General features: G+C 43.5%; 1 protein-coding gene across 1 annotated transcript in view; it reads left to right on the forward strand.

Moving 5' to 3' along the window:
• LETM1 (leucine zipper and EF-hand containing transmembrane protein 1) overlaps positions 1–20169 on the forward strand; it is a 33123-nt gene extending 12954 nt beyond the window's left edge. Inside the window, exons 7-14 of the mRNA XM_056848325.1 lie at positions 3257–3376; positions 4539–4670; positions 9230–9409; positions 10231–10386; positions 16518–16652; positions 18937–19127; positions 19598–19736; positions 19995–20169. Of these exons, the coding sequence (XP_056704303.1) occupies positions 3257–3376; positions 4539–4670; positions 9230–9409; positions 10231–10386; positions 16518–16652; positions 18937–19127; positions 19598–19736; positions 19995–20144 (1203 nt within the window). The 3' untranslated portion in view covers positions 20145–20169. The remainder of the gene's footprint in view (positions 1–3256; positions 3377–4538; positions 4671–9229; positions 9410–10230; positions 10387–16517; positions 16653–18936; positions 19128–19597; positions 19737–19994) is intronic.
• Positions 20170–20476: the final 307 nt, after the last annotated feature.

Consider the following 20476-nt stretch of genomic DNA (forward strand, 5'->3'; position numbering starts at 1 on the left):
AGGGTGTGGTGGTTTGGAGCGGTGGACTCTGATCTGGAGAACCGGGTTTGATTCCCCACTCCTCCACATGAGCGGCGGAGGCTCATATGGTGAACTGGATTTGTTTCCCCGCTCCTCCACATGAAGCCAGCTGGGTGACCTTGGGCTAGTCACAGCTCTCTCAGCCCCACCCACCTCACAGGGTGTCTGTTGTGGGGAGGGGAAGGGAAGGAGATTGTAAGCTGGTTTGATTCTTCATTAAGTGGTAGAGGAAGTCGGCATATAAAAACCCAACTCCTCAGGGTGTGATGGCAGGGATCTGAGCAAAGTTCTTTTTTGCTCTGTGTCCACACTTGCCCTGTTTTTGCTTTTCAGTGTATAGCAAATTATTTAGACACCTGAGATGTGTTTAACAAACCCTGAATAACCAGGCTTCCCCCCCCCTCCCCGTCCTCGGTTACCAAATGGAGACATTTGCCAGGGTTTACATATGCATACATCTCTACACGTGTAAGTTCTGGGCAGTGGTTAGAATAATAGAATTATGGAATCATAGAGTTGGAAGGGACCACCATGGTTATCTAGTCCAACCCCTTGCCCAATGCGGGAAATTCGCCCAATGCGGGAAATTCGCAACTACCTCCCCCCCACACCCCCAGTGACCCCTACTCCATCTCCAGAAGATTCCCTCCCTCTCACAATCTGCCTAAGGTCATAGAATCAGCCTTGCTGACAGATGGCCATCTAGCCTCTGCTTAAAAACCTCCAGGGAAGGAGAGCCCACCACCTCCCGAGGAATATTGTTCCACTGAGGAACCTCTCAGTTCTCCAGATTAAAGTCCGCCGCTCTTAACCACTACACCACACTGACTCTCTGGTCCCTGGTATTTCTAAGTTCTGTAAAATTTGGGTCCTCACATATGGGTTCTGAGAGGATCTTTTAGCCCTTGTATACACAGACATTGTAAAGCTTTAATATACCAGAATAAGGTACCCAAAAGGTAAGGAGTCACCATGAAATCATGGGCTTATATCGATACAAGTGATTTTGTGAATAATGTATAGTAAATTTAATATAAACACAAAAAATAAATATAAACAACTTGTACGTAGCCCTGTTCTAGCCTCTGTGTATCTATGCCGAACATGCCAGATAAACACAAAATTACAACAGTGCGACAATGTATACACACGATATCACAGCCCAGACCCAGATGCGTTTCGGCTGTGAAGCCTTCTTCAGCGGTCCGAATGATACAATTCTGTCCCATTGTGAAAGTACACAAGTGTATGAGAAAATTGCAGTCCTTAGACTGAGTACAATGACGTTCTGAAATATAAATGAAAATGTGAGATTACACACCCTGTCAAAATAAGAATTCTAATACTAATGTACAGAAAAAGTTTAAAAAATTAAACATGTAAACACTTACTGTAAAAGTGTAAAGTCTAACATTTGTTTATATGTATTCCATCCAGAGTTGCATTATATATAATTTTTTTTATATATATATGCACACACATTATATATAAATAAATATAAATTTAATATACCTCTATGGCAGAAAACAGGAGGTAAACAAAAGCTGAACCAGATATTGTCCTAACCATGATTATTATTTCTTTCTTTTTTTTGCTGGCAAGTCACAGCTGACCTATGGCGACCCTGTAGGGCAGGGATGGGGAACCTCAGGCCCGGGGGCCATATGCGGCCCCCGAGGACATTTTCCGTGGCCCTCGGGAGTTCCGGGGACGGGTGTGTGTGTGTGGGGGAAATGTGGGGCCTGGTCGCTTGGGGCCGGCGTGTGCAGGTGTGTGTGTGGGGGGAAGGCTTTTCTTTCTTTTCTTCCTCTTTTTCTGTCACTCTCCTTTTTCTCCCTCTCTCCCTCTTTTTCTGTCTCTGTCTGTCTCCGTCCTTTTCTTTCTTTCTCCCCCTCCCTCCATTTCTTTCTCCCTTTCTCTCTCTTTTCCCCTCCCTCCCTTTTCCTCTTTCTCTGTTTTCTTTCCTTCCTCCCTTCCTTCTCTGCGGATTGGCTGTGGGCTCAGCCCCCCTGGCGCCTCGTTTGCTCGGGCCCACCGCTGGCTGCCCTCCTGCCTGGGAGGGGGGATGGCGGGGGGAGTGGGGGCTCCCTCCAGGCCTTCTCTGCATGACCTCCTCTGGGGTTGCCAACCTCCAGGTGGTGGCTGGAGACCTGGAAACCCTAGCCTCCCCCCCCCCCCCCGCCGGGAGATCTACACCTGGTTATGGCCCCTGAATGATGTTATAAATGTGCAAATGGCCCTTGGCAGGAAAAAGGTTCCCCACCCCTGCTGTAGGGTTTTTAAGGCAAGAGACGTGCACAGGTGGTTTGCCATTGCCTGCCTCCGTGTCACGACCCTGGTGTTCCTTGGAGGTCTCCCGTCCAAATACTAGCCAGGGCCAGGGCTGAGAGTGTGTGACAATGTCATCCAGCAAGTTTCCAAGGCAGAATGGGGATTCAAACCTGGGTTTCCCAGATCCTAGTCCGACACCTTAACCACTACACCACGCTGACTTTAACCACGAATACAGAGTAGCAAAGAGGGAGGTAGCTTTTGAGTGAAGACCAGTTCTAAGCAGCGTGGCAGTAAAAACACGAGCAGTTCAGCGGTAAAACACAGTAGCAGATTTCTTGCAGTAGACGAAAATGTCCAATAATAACAGTTAATTTATTGTTTTTGTTAAGTTATTTAACAAAAGAAAATGTATGTTCCTGGAGAGCCTCCCAAATACACAAAAACCACAACCTTGATGAGCTTTGCTAATCTCTCCAGGATCAGAGGAGAGTGCCTATTATATTAGGTGCTGTGGAAGACTGGCAGGATAATGCTGCTGTGGTCATCTTATTTGGGGGCTTCCTTGGAGGCACCTGGTTGGCCACTGTGTGGACAGACTGCTGGACTTGATGGGCCTTGGTTTGATCCAGCAGGGCTTTTCTTACGTTCTTATGATGCACGCCTATTCTCTCCAGGATCAGAGGAGCAGGCCTATGATATTATGAGCTTTGGAACATAGGCAGGATAAATGCTGCTGCCGTTGTCTTGCTTGTGGGCTTCCTAGAGGCACCTGGGTTGGCTACTGTGTGAACAGACTGCTGGACTGGATGAGCCTGGGTCTGATCCAGCATAGCCTTTCTTATGTTCTTAATAAGTGGAGGACCCCCAAGTTGAATGAGTTGAATGTTTGGAGTGGTTCTTCGTTAAGGGAGATGATGTTTCTTACCGATTAGTACAAGTGTTGGTCTTGTGTCCCGTGTAGCTGATATCTGAGGAAGGGGTGGATACCCTGACGGTTAAAGAGCTCCAGTCCGCATGCCGAGCCAGGGGGATGAGAGCGCTTGGCGTGACAGAAGATCGTTTAAAGGAGCAGCTTAAGCAGGTAACGATCGATTATGGATGATGTTCATTTTTGGCTTCGCAAAGCCATTGACCCTGTGAGTCTTGGGACACTGGGCCTTTCTGTCCGAAGAGCTAACTCAGCTTGAGCAGCTGAGGAGAAACTGTGTAGAGTCATTCTCTGATTGACTTCAGAAATTAACGCTATGACTCAGTGATAGGAGTTTTGAAGAAGAATATGAACTGGAAAAATGTCCATAGCCTGAATTAGTATTATGTCCCAATAGCAGCAACATTTCGAAAAGATAAGTTTTGAGGGGGGGGGATTAAATGTCATCTAAATGTGTTGTTTAAATGTGGCAATTGTTTTTATTGGAATAATATTTCTGAATGTTTAAAATGAGATAGCATGGGGAGGGGCTGTGGCTTAGTGGTAGAGCATCTGCTTGGCATGCAGAAGGTCCCAGGTTCAATCCCCGGCATCTCCAGTTAAAGGGACTAGGCAAGTTGATGATGAGAAAGACCTCTGCCTGAGACCCCGGAGAGCCACTGCCAGTCTGAGTAGACAATACTGACTTTGATGGACCAAGGGTCTGATTCACTATAAGGCAGCTTCCCTCATGTGATTTAGAATTAAGGGAAAGAACTTAGAGGCTGTCACACTAATGGGAAGATAGGTCTAAAATAAATTTCTTGTGGGCTGGTTCTTCCACCACTTACTCCTGGTGGTCATCCTGCCTTCGAGAGGGAGGTTGTATTTTGTAGAATCATTGAGCTTTGAAGCAGGAGAGAATAGAGAGAAGAGCACATAATATTTTTTGCATCAGCACAATTCTAGAATAATCTGCAATCTATATCTTTGAGGGTTGAGGAGGGGTTGTGGTCAGCGGTAGAGCATCTGCTTGGCATGCAGAAGGTCCTCGATTCAGTTCCCGGCAACGTCTGTTAAAAAGGACCAGGCAGTAGGTGATGTGAAAGACCCTCTTCCCATGACCCTGGAGAGCCTCTGCCGGTCTGAGCAGGCAATACTGACTTGGATGGACCAAAGGTCTGATTCAGTAGAAGGCAGCCTTCATGTGTTCATGTGTGTTCAAGTTACCTGCTGGTTGATAAAGCCACTTGGGTGACCACGCTGAGTCGACAGGGGAATAAAGGTTTGGGATGCTACTGTACTTGGGCTGATTAAGTTTGTCTCTTAATTGCAGTGGTTGGACTTGCACCTGAACCAGGAAATCCCAACTTCACTTCTCATTTTATCCAGAGCGATGTATCTTCCCGATACGCTTTCGCCGGCAGACCAACTTAAAACAACGCTGCAAATACTTCCTGAAAGTATGGTATGTCTTGCTTGTATATAATCGGTACCAAACTCTTTAAAAAAATATAGTTAAATGACAATTCTGATTCTATGACTGTAGGCAGATCATGAGAGGGAGGGCATCTCGGCCATCTTCTGGTCATGGGGTAGGGGTCACTGGGGTTGTGGGGGGGGGGGAGATAGTTGTGAATGTCCTGCGTTGTTCAGGGGGTTGGAGTAGATGATCCAGGTGGTCCCTTCTCACTCTGTGATTCTATATCACCATCCTTTATGGGTTTTGCAGTGTTAGAACAGCCGCATTAGCTTTGGTATGGTTTTAACGTTAAAAATGTTTCAGATTCTTGATGTTTCTCTTCTCTACAGTCCTGAATTAGTTTATTTACTTAATTTATACCTCGCTTTTCTTGCCTACGGAGGCCCATACAGCATTCTCCCCTTTTCCCTATTATCCTCACAACAACCTTGCGAGGTAGGTTAGGCTGAGAGTGTGCGACTGGCCCGGGGTCACTCAGCGAGCTTCCTTGGCCATGTGGGGATTCAAACTTGGGTCTCCCAGATCCTAGTCTGACACTCTTAACTACTGTATCACTCTATAAAGGCTTAGTTTGGGAAGATTGACAGTAAATATGCCTCCTCCGCTTCCTCTTAGCGCTAGAGAATTTGAAAGTAGGTACAGATTAGATATGCCAACTTTTTAAGGGTTCATTTAGCCTGTAACAGCACTCTGCCTCACAGAAATTTGGCAGCCAGATATTTTCCATTCCTTGCTTTCATGTTAGGGCAAGTTTGACCACAGGAGTACCCAGCAGGGCACCAGGGCGATCGCCGATGCCGTTCCTGGGGCCTGCCGAGCGTTTTGTAGAAAGTGGGTGGGGCCAAGTAGGGTTTTCGACCAGTAGGGGATCTGATTGGCCTGTGCGGATTTTTAAAAAGTTGCTTTGACAGCAGCTGCCACACAAGCCTCTTGGGCTAGTCACAGTTTTCTCTGAACTCTCTCAGCCCCACCTACCTCACAGGGTTGTCTTTTGCGGGGAGGGGAAGGGAAGGTGACTGTAAGCCGGTTTGATTCTTTCTTAAGTGGTGGAGAAAGTTGGCATATAAAAGCCAACTCCTCCTTCTCCTCTTCTTCCTCCTCTTCCTCCTCCTCCTCCTCCTGTAAAACAGCTTCTGCCTTAAGTGTTGAGGAGTTATTGTTAAGAGTTATGCCTGACCTCAGTCCTTGACATTTTGTGGTTGGCTCCTCCTCCTGCGGCAGCCATTTTGTGGTTGTTTCCGCCCCCATGTCAGAATTCTGAAGGAGTCATGGAGGCGGAATATAACTCATTGGTGTCAAATGAAGTATTTTCCTTATCTGAATTGCCAGCAGATAAGAAAACTCTGAGTTGCCGTTGGTTGTACAGACTCAAAACCTTGCCAAATGGAAATGTTAAATATAAGGCAAGATTAGTTGCAAGGGGATTTACGCAGGTGGTCGGACAGGAAACATCTAGGCCCAATTAAGAATTACTTAGGGGTGCAAGTCTCCAGAAATGAGAATGGTTGGTTTGAACTAAGCCAGGAGACTAAAATAAGTGAATTGCTGGAGAAGTATAACATGAGTGAAGCGCATGAGGTTACAACACCTATGACAACAAGTTACAATAGGGAACCGGATGATAAAGTGTTTGAACAGAAAGGATTGTATCAATCACTAGTGGGATCTCTACTGTACATAGGATGTTGGACCAGGCCTGATATATGTGTTGCTGTTCACTGGTTATGCAGAAAACATGCCTGTCCATACCAGAAGGATTGGGTGGCGGCAAAGAGAGTTCTAAGATATTTAAAGGGAACTATAGCCAACAAATTAGTGCTGAAAGCAGATCAGAAACCAGCATTAATGGCTTACAGTGATGCCAGTTGGGGTGAACATAATGATGGCAAGTCTACAACAGGATTTACATTATATGTTTTAGGATCCCTAGTACAGTGGAAAACAATAAAACAAACCCACGTTTCCACAAGTACATGTGAGGCAGAATACTCAGCTTTAAGTGATTGCCTAGTACAATCAGAATGGTGCATTCAATTACTGTCTGACTTGAAGATAGAATGTACGATACCAATAACTATAATGTGTGACAATACTGCAGCGCAACAATTAGCAAATGACCAGGGAGTGCGCACTAGGAGTAAGCACATTAATATACGGTATCAAAATGTACGGGAAGCTGTGAATAGAGGAATAATAAGTCTGAAATATTGTACCTCTGAAAATAATGTAGCAGACATATTTACTAAGTGTTTGAATACTGAAAGGTTTCAATACTTAAAGAAATGGCTGTGTTTAACAAACGTTTGACTAGGGAGGCGTGTCAACATATGTCAAAGTTATGCCTAGTCTGCAGTTTGCTAAACAGATCATACTGATCAGAGTGACAGCTAAGTCATGTGATGAGGCTGGTCTGATCCAGTTTGTACAGCCAGGAATGGGGATTTCCAGAATGACTCATCTCAGGTGAACTGTGATTTGTCATAAATGTGTATATAAGTCTGTATAGTGAATGTGAGTTACCTATTGCCTGAAATATATATGCTGGCGGAGCATGCTGTTGCTCAGAGCTGTGAATGTTAACAGCCAAAGGACTCTGTGTAGATATTGTAAATAAACTGTACATAGCAGAACTGCGTGGTGTGAAGTTGCTACCAGGTAAACTCCTGAAGTCCAGACAAGCTGTGCGCGACAGGCGCGGCCCCCAAATGTCCTCTGTGGCTATGGGCCTGGGACCTTCAAAGGCGCGTCCTATTGACTGTGCCCTTCTGGCATTTGTGTGCAAATTTGCTGTTGTTATGTTAATGTTTTTCCCCCTGGATATTTGGCCTGGCTTTTAAATGTTTGATGCTGTTATCTGTACTAGTTTGGACCCTTGATTACTTATAATTTGTGCTTTTATGTATTGTTTCCGTACGTTTTGTGAGCTGCTTCATACATAGAAAAAAGCGACATATAATTTAAAAAAGAATATGTTGCTTTGGGCTGTCGAGAAGCTGCACTACTATAATTCAGTTTAGTATAAAGGTGCTAGGTGAAAATCAGTTCTTCGTGACTAATTTCTTTCCTGAAAAGGGCTCCATGATTCAAAAAGTTCAGGAAACTGTGGATTAGATCATTCGACTGTAGCTGACAATGGTTATAAAAATGTAATATCTCTGCTGACGTACACATTATGGGTTTATGTATGTAGAAACAATGTCTTGGGCATTTAAAATTTCTGCTTAGAATTTGTATACCGCTTCTGCCCCACTGCATTTCCATCGTCTCTGGCATAAATGTACCCTAGAACACCGTTCCTCTGATCCTTTTGCATTTATCAACCTTGTTTCAAGTTTTGCAGCTAACGTTCTTCTTTCGTTGCTTCTCATGGGAGCTCTGTCTGTCTTCCCACCTTGCCCTTGACTAGCCAAGTTCCCATTTCCAGGTAATTCTACAACATTGTTTCCATGGTATGCCCACAGCAGTAGCTTCTGGGCACCGATCCTTGCGCTTGTAAAACCCCATTGCAATTCAGCGCGTTGCATAGTTTTGCAGCTCCTAGGCCTTGTGCCAGTTTCCATTTGCCCCCTCCTGCCTCTTCTCCTTTCCTTCCCCTCACTTTATATAGTTTAAGAGCCAGCATGTAGTTTGAGAGCCAGCATTGTTTAGTGGTTAAGAGCGGTGGTTTGGAGCAGTTGACTCTCATCTGGAGAACCGGGTTTGATTCTCCACTCCTCCACATGAGTGGCGGAGGCTAATCTGGTGAACTGGGTTTGTTTCCCCTCTCCTACCCACGAAGCCAGCTGGGTGACCTTGGGCTAGTCACGCTCTCTCAGCCCCACCTACCTCACAGGGTGTCTGTTGGGAGGGGAAGGGAAGGTGATTGTAAGCTGGTTTGATTCTGCCTTAAGTGAGAAAGTCGGCATATAAAAACCAAACTCTTCTCCTCCTCCTCCTCTTCCTTATGTTGCTTAAGGCTTTATCTAAATTGTAGTAGGTGCCTCATATGTGTCTTTGTTCGGTTTTATGGTAATTTCCCTAAAGCTGTCTGTCACATGTCACCTGAAAAGCTTTATCCACTTTTAAATTTCGTTTCTCTTTTCTGCTTATCTTATTTCCGTCTGAGTGTAGGCATTTTTATTTATTTGTTTTATTAAATTTCTACCCCACCCTCCCCAGCAGAAGCCAGGCTCAGAGCGGCTCACACACTGTACTGTGCAATAAAACCAAATACAAACATTTTAACAACAATAATTAAAACCTGCCCTATAAAATCAGTAGGTGAGGGACAACGTGTGTCCAATGGTTCCCCTAGTTGTAGGAGGACGAATCCCCATAAGATGGAATGAAGGGGTGAGCAGGGTAGGGTAGCTAGGCATCTCCATGATTATCTATCTTGCTCTTGTTAATAGTCAGGTGGGTAATATTGGATTAATCGGAATTTCCTTTAATTTCAGAGGTCAAGAAGCATACAATTTTCAGTAGCCAGCGCTAACTTCTAGCGTTGTGTTCAGACTCCTCCAGCGCAATGTAAAACTGCAAGTTGATTTGATTTTTTTCTTAAGGCCAAAGAAGCTCAAGTGAAAGCAGCGGAAGTGGAAGGCGAGAAAGTGGACAACAAAACCAGGCTGGAAGCCACCCTCCAGGAGGAAGAAGCTATCAGGAAAGAAAACCAGGAGAAAGAGTTGGAAAGGCTGTCTGAAGCTGCCGAGAAGGCAAAAGAAATTCTTCAGGTTGCAGCCAGGGTAGGCATTAATGTTTGTAACTTCCAAGGCATTAACGTTTGTAAAACGTTTTACTCCCTCTTTATTTAAAATGGGCCTCAAGCCTTATTGATAGGGCATAATGTAAAAAAAGAAAAAAAATTGCCACTTAAACTGTGGAACCCTGCCCCAGGATGTGGTGATGGCTGCCAACTTGGAAGGCTTTAAGAGGGGAGTGGACATGTTCATGGAGGAGAGAGAGGGCTATCCATGGCTACTAGTCAAAATGGATGCTAGTCATGATGCATGCCTATTCTCTCCAGGATCACAGGAGCATGCCTATTATATCAGGTGCCATGGAACACAGGCAGAATGCTGCTGCAGTCGTCTTGGCTCGGTGGTAGAGCATCTGTTGGAATGCAGAAGGTCCCAAGTTCAATCCCCAGATCTCCAGTTAAAAGGATCACGTAATAAGGGATGCGAAAGACCTCTGCCTGAGAGCCGTGGGCTGTCTGAGTAGACAATACGAGCTTTGATGGACCAAGGGTCTGATTCAGTGTAAGGCAGCTTCATGTGTGTGTGGAAGAAAGGGGAAAGGACAGTCGGATCTCAGTCACCAGACAATAGGTGCTGGGAGGATGACCCACCCTCCTCCTCACCAAGAAATGCAGCAAAACGTCCCTTCTATTTGGGCACGGAACAGGGAGATCCATATTTCCGATCATATATTTGAAACAAAACGTTAGGAACTCTGCTTCGGGGAAACCAAATTTCAACACTGATTTAAAAAATCCCAGTGGAATTGCAAAGGTGCTTCTCAGGATCTGTGTATATATTAAAGTGAACAATGCTTTGCATTTCAGAAAGAGGTGGAGTCCGCCATCGACCTCAATTCTGCAGCCGTGCATACAAAGAAAAGCCAGATAGCCGTGGATGCAGAAGAAGAGTTGGCAAAGGCAGATTTAGCCCTGCATTCCGAGACGTTAAAAGACACAGCGCCAGTCCTGGAAGGCATTAAGGTAAGTGTCTGGGAGGAGCCAGGAGCAAAAGCTCTAGCTCAGTGGTTCCCAACCTTTTTTTGACCAGGGACCACTAGGACTTTTTTGTTCGGTGCAGGGACCCCAAGGTTCAAAATAAAAATTCCGAGAATTTGAAAATAAACTTTAATCATAACTGTTAGTTAAACATTAAACTTAGAATAATATTTGAATATATATTTTTATAATAGAGAACTTTTAATTGAAAATATGAATTTATTATGGGTTTATAACTTTGTTTCGTGGACCTTAATTTAGTTCTCGTGGACCCCTGGTTGGGAACCAGTGCTCTAGCTTAATGGGTCCTGGTACAAAATATTCAGAGCATTTAATCAAATACTGACGGGCACGGCATTCCTTAATTTACTTTAATAGTTATTTTTGTTTTTATGTTGACCACTTGCATCGATGCTCGGAAAGGTGTCGGTCTGGGAACCCATGTTAATGGCGTTGGGAACACCTGGATAAGATTGCTCTTTTAGGGTCCTTGTCTGGTTTATTGCTTCCCCCCCCACCCCCCCTGGCACGATTGCCCGGTCCTGAGTCCTGTTTTAGTTTAAAGGTGGGGGGTAGAAAGTACTTAATTAAGTACCCCCGTAGAAGGCTGAGCTACCTCGAACTGGTGTATTTACTTGTGGGGCCCTTTCACGCTATGCAACAGCAAACCAGTTTTTGTCAGGCTGGGCGGAACATGGAAGGTCCGCCGTCACATCGGCCAGTGTTTCTGTGAGTAAAGGCGACTAATATGTCACGTGATAGCTTATTCTGGGTTGCGTATTTAGAATTAATTCTAAAAGTTTGTTCAGTTTCTGGGAAGTCTCCTTGCACCCTCAAGAAATCTTGTATTAATTTTCAAAATCTCCCAAATTCTTCTGGAATGCCACAAAAACATAAACTGTTGCTTCTCAGTCTTGATTCAAGGATTTCAGTCCTTTGGTTTGCCTCTGTTAAGCAGCTTTTCTTGAACTGTCAATTTCTTTTTGTTTATCTTTGACTTCTTTTTGTTTGGTTTTGATTTCTTTGATATCTATCTTATTTTCTTGAATTTTTTTTTGGCTTACCTCCTGCAGTCCAGATGCCGTCTCATTTCTTATTTTTTGGATGTCTCCTTTATTTCAACAATATTATCTTGAGCTTTTTTGCCTGTTTGCTGCAATTAAGATATTTTTATATTTTTGTTTATCTCATCAATAATATCCTGTGTTCTTTTGTCTGTGGTAATTGAGCTAACACATTTTTATGTTCTTGTTTTAGCTCTGTTTAATTTGTTGTGGGACAGATGATGCTATCTTCTCAATTATTATTTCAATCTCATCTTCTGAGTATTCTTTCTTTGCAGCTCTGGTTCCTGTTGCCATTTCTCAATTTCCTCATTTCCCCCCTCTGTTTAAATGCTCTAAACAGTTTTTCCATATAACCATATAATAAAACCAATTAATATTTTATATAAACAATCATCACCTTCATCTTATATAGACAATTACTACTTTAATTGCAGACTTTATAATTATTAATATATAATATTTTAAGCTGATTATAAAAAACACAAAAGCCCACAATAAATAATATATTTAATAAAAGAAGGAAGAAAGTTTTAAAATAAAAAAGATAGTTGGTGTTGTCATACAGTTAACAATTAACAATTGGTGATTAACATTTAAAACAGCATTTCCCCCCCCCCCCAAAGAAATGTGATACCTAAAAAATCCAGCAGGTAGCAGCAAAGATTTTCTTAGTCCAGACTAAGACACAATTTTACAAAAGAAAAAATTAGCAATGGCTTCCTTTTTAAAGATAGTCCGCTTTTTAAAGACCCAAACTTCGCTAATTTATCAGCAGTATTTGTAACAGTTCCGAAAAAGTTTATAAAATCCAGTAATGTGATTCATTTCAAACGAATAACAATTCTGATGGGTAGGGGTGAAAAATCCAAAATCAATATTTACTTGCTTATTCTGTTTTGAAAAGTCCCAGATTATTAATAGTGAAGTAAAACCATTTATAATCCCAGTAAAGATATAACATAGAAGTTCTTTTAAAGTAAAAAACAAAACAAAAAACCCAACCACTTTGTTCTCCACCCTTGAAAATATCTTCTTTAATTGAAGGGTATAAAACAAAACAGATATCCGGCATTGACAACCAGCCTGAATATGTTTCCACAATATTTGGATTTTTCCTCTCCAAATTTAATTAATTCACATTAGTCATTAGTCTTGCCAAAATAAAACGGCGGATTATCTCTAGTCTTTTTAAATTGGATCAAATTAGTCTCTTTATAAAACCAAAAAAGAGGAAGGTCGAAACACATTCATAAACACAGTTCAGTGTTATTCAAAGATATCAGTTGAAGTTTTCAAATAGTTGATGGTAAAGTAAGTTCTGTAAATATATAGAACAGTTAGTTGGGACCGGCAGACTTAAGCAGCAATAGATCTTACTGCATCTCGCTGGCAATTCTCCCACGTCAGCCTCGGTACTAGTATTTTCAGAGTCAGAAAATACTCTTCTCTTCCCACATGCCAGTCACTGGAGCCCTTCTAATAATAGAGAATGGGGCTGGGGTTATTTTCGACCCTTCCTGGCGGTTAAAGCCCTTGATATAGGGCAGTGGTTCCCAAAGTGGGCAGTTCCATCCCCTGGGGGGCTGTGGATCACCTAGGTGGGGCACTAAGAGGCAAGGGGGCAGCGGGGGGGGGGCGTTAGAGGTGGGCCCTTTCAACTGTCATTCACTAATTTACAGTAGATCAAGCTATGGCACCATGCTGGCAAATTTGGTGGAAACGATCAGCATTTCCCCCCCAGACTTTGAAGAGCTGGTACCACTGGATCAAGTTCATCAGTTTTGTTGAATAAATTTCAACTAAAAAGTTTTAATTTGATTTTGAATAGATGTGTAATTAATTGTTACTGTTTTGACATTTTATTGTTATTATCTTCTGTAGTGAGTTATGCAAACCCCTATTGTGAATAATGCTTTTTATAGACTAGGGTAGGGGGCGCTGGGGTTGAGTTTGTGGAACCAAGGGGGCGGTGGTCCGAAAAGTTTGGGAACCACTGATTGTAGAGGAGAAGCATGAAATCATGTAATAATACTCTTACAGTCAGTTGCCATCTTGGCCCCTCCCTCCTTTCTCAGGAATGTCTCTGAATCTAATCTAGACCTACGACATCTAAGAATTTTCTGTTAGCCAAGTAGTTGTTTTGTGTCCTTGTCGTAGTATGCTTTAGTCTTATGTGAAGTAGGTCATGGGTGGCCAGCTTGTGGTGCACAAAGCAGGAGGCTGTGGACAATAGTGGGGTAGCTCATGCTCGCCAAATGCAGGGCTTTGAACATAAGAAAAGCCCTGCTGGATCAGACCCAGGACCATCAGTCCAGCAGTCTGTTCACACAGTGGCCAACTAGGTGCCTCTAGGAGGCCCACAAACAAGACTGCAGCAGCATTGTCCTGCCTGTGCTCCACAGCACCTCATATAATAGGAATGCTCCTCTGAGACTGGGGAGAATAGGTATGCATCATGACTAGCATCCATTTTGACCAGTAGCCATGAATAGCCCTCTCCTCCATGAACATGTCCACTCCCCTCTTCAAGCCTTCCAAGTTGGCAGCCATCGCCACATCCTGGGGTAGGGAGATCCACAGTTTAACTAGGCATTGTGTGAGGAAATACTTCCTTTCTTCCATTTTGAATCTCTCCCCCTCCAGCTTCAGCAGATGACCCCGTGTTCTAGTATTATGAGAGAGGGAGAAAAGCTTATCTCTGTCCACTCTCTCTGTAATTTTACAGACCTCTATCATATCTCCCCTTAACCGCCTTCTTTCCAAACTTAACAGCCTTGTTTTAACTGCCCCTCATAAGGCAGTTGCTGTTGCCCCCTGATCTAAGCCATGAGCAACCTGTTGCATGCCTTTGCACCTGACTTGCCCCCCAAAAGTTGGCCACCATTGGTGTTCTTGTGTCTTAGATTTCAGTAATACCCTTATTTTAAGTAGAAGTAATTATATCGGTATACACTTATTAGTTGTTTTCATTATTTTCATGCCACAAAGTTTGCAACATGGCAATGGTGTCTGCGCATTAAGGTTAGGAACAAGTTCCATGTCTGTTAATACTGGAAATTTGGTCTTTTAGCTTATGTCAGATGCGAGAGAACAGATTATGTACAAAATCAAAAATTCTCCTTTCTTATACTAATCATTATATATTGGTAGATCTGTTGCTTCTTCTCGGCTAAATGTGTAATGGCCCAATACCTCTTTTCCTTGGCTTCGAAACTTTTGACAAATGTATGAGACTTTTTTGGGGGGGGGGGTTCTTAAAATGTATTTTGTTTTGATATTGGATACAAAATATTTTCAAGCGAGAAATTTATATCTCTCTTTCCGTAAGCATGGTCCTTATTGGTCCCTAGGCTCAGCCGAGACACGAGGACGATACAGTAAAATTATTGCAGAAGAACTAAAATCCCATTTTGTCCGGATCAGATAGACTTCCCTAGGCCACATTGTTTTAGCATGTCCACAAATAATGTTGCATGAAATAAATACATCACTCCCTGGATCAAACGGCTAAAAAAGCTTTCTGAGAAGCAAATACCCTGTCATCTGCTGTCAAATAGATCGGTCAATTGCGTGAGAGATGTGGCAACTTTTCTCTTTATAGCGCCAAGGGAAAAAATTAAATTTCCTCTCCCCTTTTTAAAGTGTGAAGTGGTTGATGGATAGCCAGTGTTTGTTAAATCTAGGGAAAGGGAAAGGTCCTTGTTCTTTAAAGCTGTGCCCTGAATTGTAGCTTTGTGCAGCCTCCGTTGCAAAACACAAGCTCATGCTTATTTTTCTGCAGAGCAGATACTACAGCTGACTAGCGAGAACTTTGTTTGCTGCATTCTCCCAAACACTGTTCATAGTGTGTGTGTGTGTGTCCTTACGGGGACTGTACCGCCTTGCTCAGTGGATATTACTGCTCCACTTTCTGGGAATTGTAAAGAAAAGTTTGTAGATGGCTGTGCTGATCCATACAAAGGATTACTCCAGGAATTGGCAGCTTCTACACAGCCTTCTGAAAAACAACCTTGACACAAATAAAACTCCCTTAGGGTCACAAGGGGCTTTGGGGAAAGGCCGGCCCATGGCTTCATAGAGTTGGAATAAGCGCAGTGCACACACAACAGCATTTAGCTGCTTTGGTGGCCTTTCTTTCCTGAACATCCTGAATCCCGCCGGCTTGGGTACAAGTTGTGATGTGCTTACTCTGTGATAAACACAGAAAGCAGTCCATGGTGGTGATTCTTCTCAAACCGAGATGGCCAGCCGCATTTGAGTTTGCAGCTCTCCTTCGTTTGACTAGGAAAGAAGTGTGCGCATCTTGCATCTAGGTGTATGTCTGGCATTGTGCAATTTGAGGACCACTGAGGATCTTCAACTTTTAAAATATGAGATACTACCCTACATAGTCGGGCCCGGGATATTTGAAGGAGAGTCCTCTCCATATGTTCCTGCCCAGGAATTAAGATCACAGGGGGAGGCCCTCCTGACTGCCCCACCAATCAAAGAAGCTTGTTTGGTGGGGACATGAGAAAGGGCCTTTTCGGTGGCAGCCCCTCAATTATGGCACAACCTCTCCAGGGAGGTGCGCCTGGCCCCCTCGCTTTCAGTCTCTAGGGGGTAGTTGAAGATGGTTTTATTTAGGACCGCCTTTGATTAAGTTACCAGCAGTCCTAGATTTTAAATTTTGGGTTTTTATGTATTCTGTTTTATTTATGATCTATATTGTAAGCCACCTTAAGCTCCGTAAGGAAGAAAGGTGGCTAATAAATGTTTTAAATCAGTAAATAGGTTTCTGACATCCAGTAGTCTGGTTGTTGTTTTTAAAACTTAATTATTCCCTTATAGAATGGGTTGTTTGTACCCTAATGCAAGTAGAACCACCACATTTTCAACAGTGCAGCATTCACAGATGATAAATTCTGGATTTTCTTCAGAATTACATTGATAAAATAAACTACATTATACATTAAGAGGCCAAAACTTGCCATATCTGCTTATTATTATTTTTAAAGGAGACTTTGGTATTCTGGAAACAGACTTTAAAGTTGGCTTTGTTTTATGTAGGGTGAAGAAATAACCAAAGAAGAGATTGACCTGCTGAGTGATGCTTGCACTAAACTGCAGGAGCAGAAGAAATCGCTGACAAAAGAAAAGGAGGAACTCGAGGATCTGAAGGACGATGTGCAGGAATATAATGAGGTAAGAAGAGGAAGACAGAGGCCCTGAGGTGGTGAGATTAACATATGGGGCTTACTTGGAGGGGGAAACCGCGACAGGGAATAAAACTGCTCGTTTCAGGGTTGCTTTCAAAGGTATCGGCCTTTATTGGGGGGGGGGGGAAGAGAGCAGTTTAGCTGCCAAAAGAGGATGATTCTCGACTCAGACCTACCTGTTCATCGTCGTGGCCTCTGTGCAGTCTCACATGGGAACCGGGCAGGCCAGCCACGGAGAATTTTTTGTATGGGAAGCTCCTAGAAGGGACAATTCCCCTCCCTTCTAGATGAGACGTGAGGATAGCTTCTGCTTTCCATCTTTGGAATTCTGATTTCTATGCTGTTGCTGAGATATATTTTCTTTCTTTCTTTCTTTCTTTCTTTCTTTCTTTCTTTCTTTCTTTCTTTCTTTCTTTCTTTCGTAAATTTTTTTTGTTTATTTTATAATAAAAGGGATACAGAAGGAAAAAGAGGGAAAGGGGGGAAAAGTAAAGGTATCCAACATACAATTGAAAAATCAAAAATTCAAAAGCAAATCGAGCAGACTACACTACTCTGCTTTTCAACAATATTTTACAGTGAGATAGTCGCCTGGTTATATAATGAAAGGAAAAAATATTCGGGCCAATTGTACATATAATATACTTGGAAAATGATCACCCTTTGTGTCTATCAAACATTTAGTGTCTCAACAAACAAAGTAATTATCTAAAACTAAAGTTAAAATTTCATTAAAAAAAGTAAAGGTAAAGGTCCCATGTGCAAGCACCAGGTCATTCCTGGCCCATGGGGTGATGTCACATCCCGACGTTTACTAGGCAGACTTTGTTTACGGGGTGGTTTGCCAGTGCCTTCCCCGGTCGTCTTCACTTTACCCCCCAGAGAGCCAGGTACTCATTTTACCGACCTCGGAAGGATGGAAGGCTGAATCCACCTTGAGCCGGCTACCGGAAACCAACTTCCGTCGGGATCGAACTCAGGTCGTGAGCAGAGCTTGGACTGCAGTACTGCAGCTTACTGCTCTGCGCCAGGGGACTCCTATCAAAATTTCATTACCATTAATTAATATCTAATTTTTTATTTTGTTTTCTTTAACCTTGAGCCTCTACGTATTTATAGAATAGTTTCCATTTCTCATAGAACTACTCGTAAGTCTTAAGAGATACTTTCAGTAATGGCTCTTTTAAAAAAAAAGTGCCCCACTTGCGGAAGAACGAAGATGGCCCAGAATGACGAACGCCGCTAGTGTTTGTACTGCCTGGGAGAGGGCCACGCTACAGGCTCATGCGGGCCCGTAATCTTTTCACTCCCAAGGCGAGAAGGGATAGGTCTTCCAGATTGAAGGCCTTCCTCTTCGAGAAATATCGTAGGCCCTTGGATATTAAATAGTCGCAAGGCAGGAGTTTGGTTCAGTTCCTATTTTTTTCTATACAAGAGCAACGTGACCAACTTACTTTCTTATTGGAAAATGGCTGGGGATTACCTCTAGGGGAGGCCGGAGTGGGGGACTGCTAGTTGCCCCAGAACTTTGTCCCCTTCTCCGTTTCTCTCCCCCCAGAGCCGTGACAGCACCCACAATGCCTCTTGGGCCATGTCTAGATCTTGCTCTGCCACCTCGGTTGTCCTGGATACAGCCGTCAGGAACTTTTCTTTCCCCTCCCATTTTTTTTGGTCTCGCATAAACCCAACTTCCTGCCATTATCTCTTTATAGAGCCAGTGTAGTGTAGTGGTTAGGAGCGGTGGTTAGGGGTGGTGGACTCTAATCTGGAGAATCGGGTTTGATTCCCCACTCCTCCACATGAGCGGCAGACTAATCTGGAGAACCGGGTTGGATCCCCCGCTCCTCTGCATGAGCGGCGGACCATAATCTGGAGAACCGGGTTTGATTCCCCACTCCACATGAGTGGCGGACTCTAATCTGGAGAATGAGGTTGGATCCCCCGCTCCTCCGCATGAGCGGCGGACTCTAATCTGCTGAGACGGGTTAGTTTCCCCACTCCTGCTGGGTGACCTTGGGCTAGTCACAGTTTTCTTAGAGCTCCCTCAGCCTCACCTACCTCGCAGGGTGTCTGTTGTGGGGAGGGGAAGGGAAGGTGATTGTAAGCCGGTTTGATTCTTCCTTAAGTGGTGGAGAAAGTCGACATAAACACCAACTCTCCTTCTTCTAGTGCTCGCACCACTCTGTCAAAAGCGCTCTCTTGTCAGATATTTGCATCTTGCTACAGTAAGCAAGCTTTTCATGATTATTTTACTTGTCCTCGATCCTTAGGATTTGCAGGAAATAAAGGAGTTATCTAAGGAGGGGCAGGAAGAAGTCGTGGAAGAGTCCAAAGCGAGCAAGAGGCTGACCAAACGGGTGAACCGGATGATCGGGCAGATTGACAAAATTATTGGGGAGCTGGAGACAGACCAAAAAGTGGTGGATGGACAGCTGGACAGCGGTGCTAGTCCTCCCATTGGGTAAGTGAGCAGCTCGATGAAGACATCAAGCCAGCGTGCGGCTGCTGTGAAAAAGGCCAACTCCATGCTGGCCATAATTAGACAAGGAATAGAGAATAAAACTGCTGCTGTCATTTTGCCTTTGTGCAAATCCATGGTGAGACCACACTTGGAATACTGTGTACAGTTCTGGTCACCACACCTAAAAAAGGATATTGCAGAGCTTGAGAAGATGTCCTATTGTTGTAGTCGCCTAGCAACCCCCCCCCCAAAATGACCACTGAGATCTCAGAATGTAGTCTTAATGGACATTTTTTAAAAAACTACAGAAATCCCCCCATCTGACCCTGGCTCTGTTGTACAGGTTTTTTGATCCACGCTGCCCGGCCTGGTTCAGAAGTAGATATATGACAATGTGGCAGGTGTTTTTTTTTTTTTTAAACTCCTGTGTAGTAACTGCTCGCTATATGCAGGTTGTGTTTCCCATTTAGGGAGAACCTCATCAGTATCAACGAGCTCATTGGTGTGATGAAACAACTCCAAAAAATTCCAGAGAGCAAATTGAACAGGCTTGCTGAAGCGCTGGATGAAAACCAAGACGGAAAAATTGACATAGATGACGTTGTGAAGGTGAGTCTTCCATGAAATAGTCTGTTTTCTACTTTTAGAAATGTTCAACCCAGACAATTCTTGCACCCTTCATATAAAACACTAATTTTTCTGAACTAAACAATTGTATACAACTTTTGTGAAATTGGGCTGTGGTTTATTGGGTGTATCTGTGCTTTGTTTAGGCTTGATCTTTCAGTTACTTTCCTCAGCTGGAGAGTTTCAAAGCATTTGTACAGGATGCAAAGTGTAATTCCTTTTCCTTTTACATTTGCATAGGTCGTAGAACTGATTGACAAAGAAGATATTGATATCTCAACCAACCAAGTAGCAGAAATAATGTCACTGTTGCAAAAGGAAGAAAAACTGGAAGAGAAAGAGAAGACGAAAGAGAAGGCCGAGAAGGAGGCTGTAGAAGTGAAGAATTAGGTCCTGCTCTGATCCAGAGCTTGGAATTGAATGGGATAATTTTTTTGTGTATTTGTCCAGCACTTGCTATATGTAAAATGATGGGAAAGGCTATTGATTGGAGAGGCAGAATCAAATGTTTCACCGCGATCAGTCGTGAGCAATGTAATTATCATTCCATGAAGATGGAGAGTTTAGACTTTGGCGTTAGAGCTTTTTCCTCCTCCTCGAGTCCTTCACTCTCTATGCTGGGGCAATACAGTACACGTGCTAGTCCCGAAATCATGCTACAAATCAGGAATATACTATGGACAAATTAACATGGCTCTCTTCCTTGAATTGGGTAAAAAGCC

This window comes from Euleptes europaea, chromosome 4 (assembly GCF_029931775.1).
Source record: "Euleptes europaea isolate rEulEur1 chromosome 4, rEulEur1.hap1, whole genome shotgun sequence".
Classification (NCBI taxonomy): Eukaryota; Metazoa; Chordata; class Lepidosauria; order Squamata; family Sphaerodactylidae; genus Euleptes; species Euleptes europaea.